The 11,074-nt window shown below is 40.1% G+C and overlaps 1 protein-coding gene across 2 annotated transcripts; it reads right to left on the bottom strand.

The window, feature by feature from the left end:
• Nucleotides 1-1,689: 1,689 nt before the first annotated feature.
• Nucleotides 1,690-11,049, bottom strand: LOC124133105 (solute carrier family 52, riboflavin transporter, member 3-B-like). Of its 2 annotated transcripts, none has more exons than XM_046497472.2 (3): nucleotides 10,963-11,049; nucleotides 5,892-7,177; nucleotides 1,690-3,033 (listed from the first exon to the last, which is right to left on the bottom strand). In XM_046497472.2, exons 2-3 carry the CDS (start codon nucleotides 7,152-7,154, stop codon nucleotides 2,836-2,838), a joined length of 1,461 nt encoding a protein of 486 aa, XP_046353428.1. In that variant the 5' UTR covers nucleotides 7,155-7,177; nucleotides 10,963-11,049; the 3' UTR covers nucleotides 1,690-2,835. The 2 variants fall into 2 exon arrangements, with proteins under 2 accessions (XP_046353428.1, XP_046353349.1); XM_046497393.2 differs by lacking the exon at nucleotides 10,963-11,049 and adding an exon at nucleotides 10,032-10,227.
• Nucleotides 11,050-11,074: the final 25 nt, after the last annotated feature.

Here is an 11,074-nt window from a genome sequence, read left to right on the forward strand (position 1 = left end):
CTGCCAGAGTGAGGCACCTAATCGCTGACTTTGTGTACTGGTGATTAGGTACCTCATTCTGGAAGTGTGGGTTTGAATCCTGGATGGGACTAAACCATCAAAAGTACTAGAATCTGTACTTTACTAAGAAAGAGATATCCTAAATATAGCATTTGTTTTTTGGTGATCATAATTATATAATACATAAAAGGCTGACAAAATAGAGTCATGTTCTAAGTCTGAGTCACTAACTACTGAAAAGTGGTCTGACAGCCTCCCTTTGTTTTCTTAGAGAAAAATAGCATGGACACCATGTGGGCTAAACCAGGGCTCCACTCCACAAAGCAGTCTTAGGGCTAAGACAATGCTAATTCCCATTAACTAAGACTTATGACAATCGTAGCACTAAGATTGATTTGTGGAACAGGGCCCTGGTAAAATGATTTCAGAATGTCTAATTTTTCAAAGAAAATAATAAAATATTGGAAGTAAAATGATGGTTACATTTATGACATACATCACTTTGCTATTCCCTTGAGAAACTACTCTACTACTCCATTTTGTAAGTCAGAGGGGTAAAAGATGTCTAATATTCTTCAGATTGAAGAGAAATCTCATTGGGCACATTTCTTAATTTCTTAGTTGACATAGGTGGAACTACTCAGAGGGGGGGTCCTGGGAATCCGACCCTTCTAACCCCCACCCCCGCCCGCCCACCTGCGCTCCCAGACCAAGCGCCCGCCCGCCCGCCCGCCCGCCTGCACGCACGCACGCACGCACACACGCTTGAAAACTAATGTAGTATGTTGTCGCCAGTAAAATTATTAGAGAGAGGATTTTGATATTTTGGACCCCTCCCTTCTAAAAATGCTGGATCCACTTTTAGTTAATAAGCTTAATAATCTCAAATAACAAAGTCCATGTCGCTGCTCTGTACCCTGTAGACCCTGAGACTAGAGGTGACTCACCAGTACATGTGTTGACATGGTAAATGTTAGCACAACATGGAATACAGTGTCATGGCTATATCACACCCAATGGGTGACTAATAACACAAGCCAATTAGACCCTTCGCTTAGACCCTGTTATACAAGGCTTACACATCTTCTGCCCGAAATCTCTACTTCTTGGTAGAAATACACCTACCATATTTGACGTAATAAGCGCCCAGGGCGCTCTCAAAATTAGAAATAGGAAGCTCTTATAAGAATATTATTTTGGTAAAAAAAACAGAGTTGAAAGATAAAATTTCATGGTTTATGCTGACAGCCTGAAATGCTTATGTACGACAGATATATTTTTCGAGAATTTGATTGCCCATAATTAAGGGTGCATATAACACCCAAGTGCGTATTGTACGCAAATAAAAAAGTCTTGTGAACATTTATCAATTGGAAGTGGTGCTAATTGGATTGTTCACTAGCCAATATTTTAGCAAATACCGTCGTTGGAGCATATTAGAGCGGGGCGCTTATTATGTCAAATACGGTACTATTATTGAATAAGAATAAACAAGGTGTTTACTTGGAAGTGAGGAAAAATTGGGTTTAATCTCAAGATTATTGCACTTATAAATCAATTTGCATGCACATGTGTCCGTGTGTGTGGCTGCTTGTACTCCGGACCAATGCTGGTTTTATAGTGCTAGCCCACTGAGATACCATGCCACAGTTTAACATGAATACCCCACTCAGACACAGTATACTGACTCATTCCTTGTTTTATTCCCTTAATGCTGAGCGCCAGGAAGGGTAACAACAAGTACTATCTTTTAACGTGGTTTGGTATGAAATATGGGCAGGGAATCGAACCACGGACTACCGCTCTCCAGGCAAACGCTCTATCCACTAGACCACAAAGGCAGTCGTTTGTACTTGGAAGAACATTGAGTTTAATGTTGGTAGTGTTGGTTGAAGATGATTGAGACAAATTTCAGGAGATTCTGTCAACATTGTATACACCGACAAATATTGGCAGCAAATGTTGACAAGAACCAGTCTGTCAATCTTGATTTCAATTGCCAACTCTGAAATAGTGTCAGGAGCCATCAATTTATAAATGGCAATGGCTTCACCCTCCAAACAGATAATAATGATATCTACAGATTCCTGGGACCTAATTGTGGCTTCCAAACAAATTGTCAAATGCCATTGTTAAAAAGTTTTTCATTATTATGTCGGTCGGCTTTGTATACAAACCAAAAAATATTAGACCGTAGTGTCTACTGCAATAGAGACATCAGCTTGGAAAAGCTTGAAAACACAGTAAACATGGTAAACAAAGCTCAGCGTCTTCACCGCTACATCCAGTATAACAAGCACTCAACAAAACAAAATACACTAATGCTAAACATGTTGAAAAATTGACAACATATGACAATTTTCATTTTAACATAGTCCCAGGGACCAACCATTTTATCTTGATGAATGAGGCTGAGACATGGAGAATGTCACACACGATCTTGAAACAATATGCCCAACCTTTGCAGGCCTTTGAACGAGTGGAAATGTGTTATTTTTGTTGTAAATAATTACTTGTAATGCTAATTGTTAGTTCTGACAAAATAGAAATCATTGTCATGGTGGTTGCTACTGGCATTGTTCTGAAAAAAATAAGTGAACTCTGCGGAATGTGTAACAAATACAAAACAAATTGAAAGAAAAATAAAACATTCTAATTGATGGAATTGATTTTAATATATGCATAAAAAATTGTATGCCACACCTACAAAATAAAATCAAAGAAAATTCAGTCCCATTCCTCAAAAAATAAAATGGATGGTCCCTGAGAAAACAGCCTCTAGACGATATGATGAATTTGGTGCTACAGTGATATGTCACAATGACACGTCCATGGCTAGCGACACGGCGAGCCTTGTTTGAACATTTTGAACACGTTGACAAGAAGGAACATAGCTAGTGCTCCAACTGCTGACCCGACCTGTGTCATGGCCCCACACCACAACAGCGCACGCTTCCCCTCAACACGCAGCAGTGACGCAATGCTCACCTTGGTGAAGGTCAACAAGAAAGTCACAAAAAACCAGGCTGCAACCTAGAAACAAAAAACACATCATTGCAGACAAAGAAACAGAAAAAGAACTGGACAGGAAGTCATGGAGCTCATGTTATCAATTCGTGAATCACTGTCATTTGAACACAATGATGTCCCAAGCTATTGTTGATGTAGTTGATTCTGAGCCAGGAATTCACTGGCTGTTCTGAACGTGCATTTTGTAAAGTAAAACTGATGCAACTAGAGGTCATCAGGTCATTATGTAAAATGATAGAGAAATGTTATATCAACCATAACAGGGTCAGGGGCAAAAGTCAGTAAGACAAATAAAAAAAATGGTAGTTGAACCATAACATTAACAACAAATCAATGCGATACCATTTGTGATTGGATAAATATATACCATCTGGCTATGCGATAAGAAAAGCACTTGACTTAGTCAAGTCAGTGTTGCCCTTTGATACAGAAAGTATGATGTAAAGACTTGTGCTGCCAAGAATTTCAATTACAAATTTTGACAATCTCATTAAAATCAGACCTTAGTTCTCGCTACCGCTACACAAAGATCTGAGGACATCCCATTATGGGTCACGTCAGACTGACCTTGCGCGAACTTTGACCGACCATTAGAATGACCAATCAGAAGGCAGCTTCCTCGTGCTTTACGCACTAAATTAAAATTGGCGACTGCGCTTTGAAACATATTTTGAAAAATTCTCGATTACAAATTTGAAACCTAAACAAAAGAACACTCTGGAATGGCTAATAGATGGTCTAGATTGTATTGATTCAGTCGTTAAACCTGTAACTATCGTTTGGAATACCCCGTGTTAAAGTTTTCGAGGTTGTATGATTAGAATTCACATTTCGACTGTCACTTTAATGATCTTGTAAGCGACGCTCTCATTGGTTGATGAAAGGTCGTTCTGACGTGACCCCTAATGGGATGTCTTCAGATCTTTGTTTAGCGGTAGCGAGAACTAAGGTCTGATTTTAAAAAGATTGAAATTTTGATGGCTGTGCATTTGTTTGATGTAAAATACTGTAATTGATACAGTAAGCAGGACTAATTTTTATTACTTATTCTTAATTATGAAATTATGAAACGTTTGACGCCTTGCTTAGCATTTCTATTGGTCAAAAGTCAGACTACTTAAACAAACCATCGGCCAAATTGAATTTTAACAGTCTATGACTCGTGACCTTTGGTCATCTGAAACTCAGCATCTAACATATTATGTTAATGAGACACCATGTACTCCAAAACAGACATTAATAATTGCAAAGATGTCAAAGAACAGTTACACTGTTGTTCTACATCATGTGCTGTATGCTGTATTTAGCATGGTCAGATCACACAGGTGTTTGGGAATTTGTCTTGAAAACGCTAGGTGTGTCTTAGTTGTAGTCACTTTGGCATAGGTGGACATTATTTTGTGGTGACAGGGACAGCCATCTTGTTTAACCATTCATGCTAGTCAATAATGAGATAACGGGACATTTCGCTACCTTAAGAGAGTCATAGACGATTAATTATCAAGTGATGACATTTATGGACTGACACATGATTTGATGACGTTAAGGTTGGGATATGAAACAATTACACAGCCTCCTCATAGCTTGTGAACATTCAATCACCACATGTGAACTGTCAGCTCTCATGAGTGCAATTAGCATGCTCAACTCGCCACAACATATTAAAGTAACCATCTGTGACGGTAGCCATTTGTCCAAAGCCTGATTACAGCAACTATTAATTATGCTTAACTAACTCAGTTACCATGGTTACCACGACAATCTACTGAAAATTATGCCAATAGACAAGTTCCGGTTGGCATGGCTAGTGAACTTATTAACCATTTGTTGACATGATTAATGCCTTTGGTTGTGCTAGTAGCAGGGTATGAAACTCCAAAAAATTTCATCCAGACCACAGGACTGGCTAGCTGAAATACTTGCCAGCCCTGACCAAAACCTGCCTGCCCACTATAATCATACGTTTCTCAGGATAAGCTAACGGGGTTTCTTTTTGGTTACATTTTATCATTCATCTTTACATGTGAATTAATGCTGATCATCGGGAAATATTTTGAATATTTTCACATATGAAATATAACCCGACCGTCGGGCAGGGGGATTTGAAAATCTGGCAGCCCGAGTTGAAATCAACCCGTCTCGGACGGTTGGGCAGGCAGGTATTTCGAACACTGCTAGTAGCGGAATACAAGGGCTCAATTTAACTATATAAAACATGCACAAGTCCAACCTTTGATTGAGAAATGCAACCTAATACTACGTCCACATGCACCAAGTGCATGTCATAAACTTAAATCTGAGTCGGACTAACCCTTACTTGCCCACACAGCATCGAGTGAGTGAGTTGGATTTAACGCTGCTTTTAACAGTATTCCAGTTATATCACAGCGTGTCAGCTTAATGTGGGAGGAAAGCCCGAAGTGATGCAGGTCTTAGATGTTTACCACTTTGGTGAAACCCACGACCGCTGGTATGGTGCTGACAAACCTAGAAACATAATCGGGGCGAACCAGGATTTGAACCCACAATCATACGTTTCTGGCATGCCCAAGGGTCGCAACTCTGCACAGCAAATCGCATGATATGGTAAATACAATCTAAACTATCGATATTCCTAACTGAAATCGATACTATTGAACGGAAACTGATTTAACAATCGATTTATTGATTTTAAGTGCTTACCAATAGTAATATATCAATATTTTGATTAATTGTGACACCCCTTCTAAAACGGGCCACTTTCAAAAATCATTCATTTAAGACACTAATAATGAAAATGGCAAGGGGAGTTAATCAAACTGGGCCATAGGTAATTTGGTTTATGTGACAAAAAGATATATGAAAAACCAAAATGTACTCACTACAAGAATATTTCCAAACAGCTCTCCAACAAGCAGCGGGTCGGGGCTCATTGCAGCAAGACCAATGCAGTACGCAGCAAAGCCGGTCCCAAGGAGTGTCAGTATCGTGATGGCAATGGTGGATGACACGGGCAGGAAGAAGGCCACGAGGCAGGACAGAGGGTTAGCAATGCTCCCTAGTGTCACTGTCAGGTGGTATATAGTGTTGCCAAATGGTAAGGCTGAGTACGACTGTATAGACGGCAACACCCCATTACCAAGTCCGTTGATCCACGCTGTGAGAAATAGGAAGAAGAAAAAGTTGGTCCTTGTCATGCATGTTTGGCGCCGAGTCGTCTCCAAAGAGATGTCTTTCTGGATTGAGATTTCTGGCCGTTTCTTCCCAGTTATTAAGTGGGTCCTGGAATGAATGTTATCAGCTGCGTCAAGGAAGTTGTCACTTGCAGGATTAGCTGTAGGCCCACTGAGTTCATAGCTGGACATGAGGTCTGTCTGAGCTGTGACGTCAGTCGATTCATCAACTTCATCCCTCGTCTTGAGCTGCTCCAGCCTTGCAAACTCACAGTAATGCAATATGGTAAAGGCAGCGCCGCAAGTCACCAACATTCCAAAGAGAAGGAAGAAAAATACTTCAATCGAGAATTTTGGAGTTTGATATTGAGGAAAGATGACATACGAAGTTTCGTTAATGGATGTTCCATTGACGGTGACATTATTGTGCACTGTTTGATTCACGCAGGTTGTTTGGCCGGCTCCTTGTCCTAGTGCTACGAGGCCAGGCAGGAGGCCGCTGAATCCTTCTCCGATGAAGAAAGCAGTGATGTATTCTGGCTTGAAGTGAGCCATGTATGGGAGGAAGACAACAGATGATGTACAGTCCACAAAAGCTAGGAAGAAGTTGAGGATGAGGAGAGCAGTACTGTGGTTGGCCCCTGCGATGTATGATGTCGTGTTCCAGAAGAAAGCCAACAGTAAGCATGAAGTCCCTCCTATACCGATTATTAAATAAATTATTGGGACTTCGTTCAGTCTGCGTGGCCATCTTAACTTAGACAAGGTGTAGAAGAGCGGTCCTATATTAGCCAGCTGAATTATGATGACCATATATGAAGGAAGATCCCATCCTTCTGGCAATTTCTGGACAAGAATCGGCAGCTCCACCCAAAGGCCATTTATGTCGATCCATGATGCTATTCCAAACAGAATTACTAAGATATAGACACACACATTCACATTGTTGTGTATGCAGCAGATCTGTGCCATGGTGATGGTTTGTCAGAGTTTTGCTGAAATGAATAAAAAACATAGCATATAAATGATGATAACGGTGATGACAACATAATATTCAAGTCCCTGTTTCACATAGCGATTTGAGTGCTACAACTATCAAAATCCCTTGTTAAAGCATAGGTGTTAGCATCGTCTTAGTACTAAGATCACTTCGTGGAACAGGACCCAGATAAGTTCCTTATCGAATGATTTGGGGCAGTGAGTGACTATATAGTTTCAGACTTCTTTAAACAATATTCCGGAATAATCATCATAATGGGTGTTATGGACATCTTAGTACTAAGATCACTTTGTGGAACAGGACACAGATAAGTTCCTAATCTTGAATGCCTTTAGGCAGTGAGTGACAATAGTTTTAGAATGCGCTTAGCAATATTCCAGAATAATATCCTGATGGAGGTTATGACCGTCTTAGCATGCTTAGAGCTAGAAATATTCCATCAAAACATCATGACGGGGGACACCAGAAATGGGCTTCACACATTGTATCCATGTAGGCAATCAAGCTCAAGTTTCAGGATGATGGGCAAATGCATACCAACATGACCAACTAGCACCACGTTATATAACAAGTTTTGTGATAAGCAATTGTTGAGTATCTATTCGCTAGTGCCACATTTAATGTTAATAATGTTTGTAATGTTGTTATTTGTTTGTATTTGTGTTTATCAATTAGCTGTGACCTTGTGCTGATTTCCTTCGGGGTAATAAATAAATACCTTATCTTATCACATTAACCACTAGGCAACTCAACCACCTCTAAATGCCCTTTGAACATGATTAATATGATTACGGCTGAAAGGATAGTGAGTGAGTGAGTTGGGTTTAACGCCGCTTTTAACAGTATTCCAGTTATATCATGTCGTGTCAGCTGAATGTGGAAGAAAAGCCTGAAGTGATGCAGGTCACAGACGTTTACCACTTCGGTGAAACCAACGAGCACGGGTATGGTGCTGACAAACCTAGAAACATAATTGGGGCGAACTGGGATTCGAACCCACAATCATAGGTTTCTGGCGTGTCCAAGGGACGCAACTCTTCACAGTGAATCGCAGCGCCTTAGACGACTGGGCCACCCGTGCCCCCTGCTTAAAGGACAAAATGTAATTAAAAAAGTGATACAGCTATGACAAACAAGCTGTTTGTTTGATGTGCATGATGTGTGTGCATGGCATTAGCCATGTTAGCATAGTATCTTTCAACCATGATTAGAATAGAATCAACAGTCAAAACCTTTGTGTCAACTAGCAGCAACTTGCCAGAAATTGTGCTGGAGAATCTTTTCAATAGAATTTGATACGAACATAAGGATTATTAATTAGGTTCATTAGCCTTAATGCTTATCTTACTACTAACTAGATCAGACCCGTGAACAAGGTGAAGATGCGGGTTAGAATTGGTCTTCAACAACCTGGGCTTCACCACAGCTTGTCGTAAGAGGCGACTAATGGCAGCGTTAGAAATTGGCACTAGTCCTGTAGTCCTTCCAAACTGCCCAATGGTAAAGGTATCCTAAGGACTAGTAGAAATTGGCCAATTTTAAGGGTTTTGCTATATGTTATCATTATGAGGACTAGTGGACAAAAACTGTTAGTTTCTAACCCTGTAATGGTCAGACTCGCTGACTTGGTTGATGCATGTCATCATATAGATCAATGCTCATGATGTCAATCACTGGATTGTCAGGTCCTGCAGTCTCAATCATTTACAGACCACCGTCATATAGCTGGAATATTGCTTAGTGCTGCGTTAAACTACAATCAAACTTACTAGACATGCTGTGATATGTAATTATACTGAGAATGCTGATATACTGTTTAGGCCAGGGCTAAACCCAACCCACTCACTGTCCTACATAGCTAGTGAGTGTTCAGAGAAGGATTAAATGCCTGAGATATCTTTACAACATGAGTTTGTGTACTTAGTTACAAAATCAACTCTGATCCGTATTTCACCTTCCAAATGTTGTGGGGAACACTGCTGATCCAACAATGACAAGTTCATTCATATTTAATATTAATGTCTCCGTGATGTGACATGTGATCTACAGCAAAGATCGTCCTCACAAGTTATGGATATGAAGCATTCTAAAGGTGCTCCATATTTTGTGATAATTAAAAGCATGATCCTAAATTCCAGTTGAACCAGAAATTGACACATACATGCATATATATGGGTTTGTACATGATGATAAACAACCCTATCTTAGAGCAGAAATAGTAACGCACTGCCCTGCTACAGTGTGCCATGTGATGACAGCGGCAGGTGTCACTTGTCTAGGCTCCACCGACAGCACTGTGTGGTTAGTGATCTGAACGTGAATCTAAAATTTCAGTTAGTGGGTGGAATTGAAACACTGTCTCTATGTAATTAGGGCGATCGTTTATTGCTACTTCGATCTAGAATATGAAACGTCAGTGGGTTAGTTTTTCTTTGGTTACAGATACAGTAAACGACGCTAATAACATAATAACGAACACGCTTATAACAAACTGACGGATATAACGAACTTACCTTTTTGGTCCCGACTATTTGCTGTAGTTATGCTGTATATATGCTTATAACGAACTACGGTTATAACGAACTAAAATTAGTAGTCCCTTTGAGATCGTTATAACCGTAGGTTACTGTATAGCAGTCAAGTGTTTGAAGGACTTGTTCGTCACGCATATTAAGTCTTGTCATGAAATGATGAGTCAGTCCATTTATTTAAAAACAAAATAACAATTATATTCTAAAATCTGTTCGATGACATGTTGTTTATGACGGCTTGTTTACAATCATGTACTATGCGATAGTCTGGATTTCAAGATACTCATTCGAAATCAAATAAAAATGAATTATAATTACCTTCCGTCAGTGGTCAGCACTGTAAATGACTCTGGTCATGGTAGATCTATACTATTAGAACGTCCAGTGCATTTCCGGGGTAAGATTTGACCTTAAATATCCTCAAGAAAACCTCAGCCTGTTTCATAAGCCGCTCACGTTGTGCGAGGTAGTTAGACGATGCCAACGCAAAACGTGTAAGCAATCTGAACTACCAACTGGCTATTTCTGGTCTAGATCTAGTTGACAGCACATAGCGTTAACGTTAAATATCGGAATCATCCGAAAGAATCCGAATGGTATGTCAGCGTATACTCCTCACAGGGGCTGATTCAGTTCGACCAAGTGATGAGCTTTGCAAATAAACCGGAACTTGCACCCGGATCAGTGCCTGTGTGTGTCGTTTGGGTTCTTTTATGGAGAATTCCCATTCAACACTTCTAAAGAGCCTTAACACTAACCTTGACCTAGTTTTATTTCTATCCACGTGACTGACAACTTTTGGATCAATAATTTGCCCTCACTTTGTTAGCCAGGATAATGCCAAGATTATAAAGATAGATCTGGGTTGCATGGTCTTTATATATTTCATCACTCGGTGTATTTCGTCATCGTCTGTTATACTCAAACATGTGGTGATATATAACATAACCACCTAGTCGGTGCAAGTAACAATTCATCTTGAACCTCCCTGCGGCGCATTGTCGCAACCCCATTACGAATGCGGGGTAAAATCAATAAAGGGGCGACCAGGATCTACCTGTACAGTACAGGTAGGTCCGGGACGAACAATCACGGAAGTACAGTATACTTCCGTGATTGTTGGTCCTTCGGCAAAACGCGGATGTTACACATCACAGCTTCGCGTCAAAGGGCCAGTCATTCATCAACATGTAAAATAACATTTGTTTAATCAGGGGTTGAAAATGTAGTTTTAATATACATATCTTACCCTATTACAGATGGTTGAGGCACACGTAATATCTCACCTCACGCACACATTCCAAGCTGGTCTGTCTGACATGTTTTATAGGCCTGAACCATATTTGTTCCTCTTACGCCCT

The sequence above is a fragment of the Haliotis rufescens genome, unplaced genomic scaffold (genome assembly GCF_023055435.1).
Source record: "Haliotis rufescens isolate VD_foot unplaced genomic scaffold, xgHalRufe1.0.p SCAF_17, whole genome shotgun sequence".
In the NCBI taxonomy this organism is placed as follows: domain Eukaryota; kingdom Metazoa; phylum Mollusca; class Gastropoda; order Lepetellida; family Haliotidae; genus Haliotis; species Haliotis rufescens.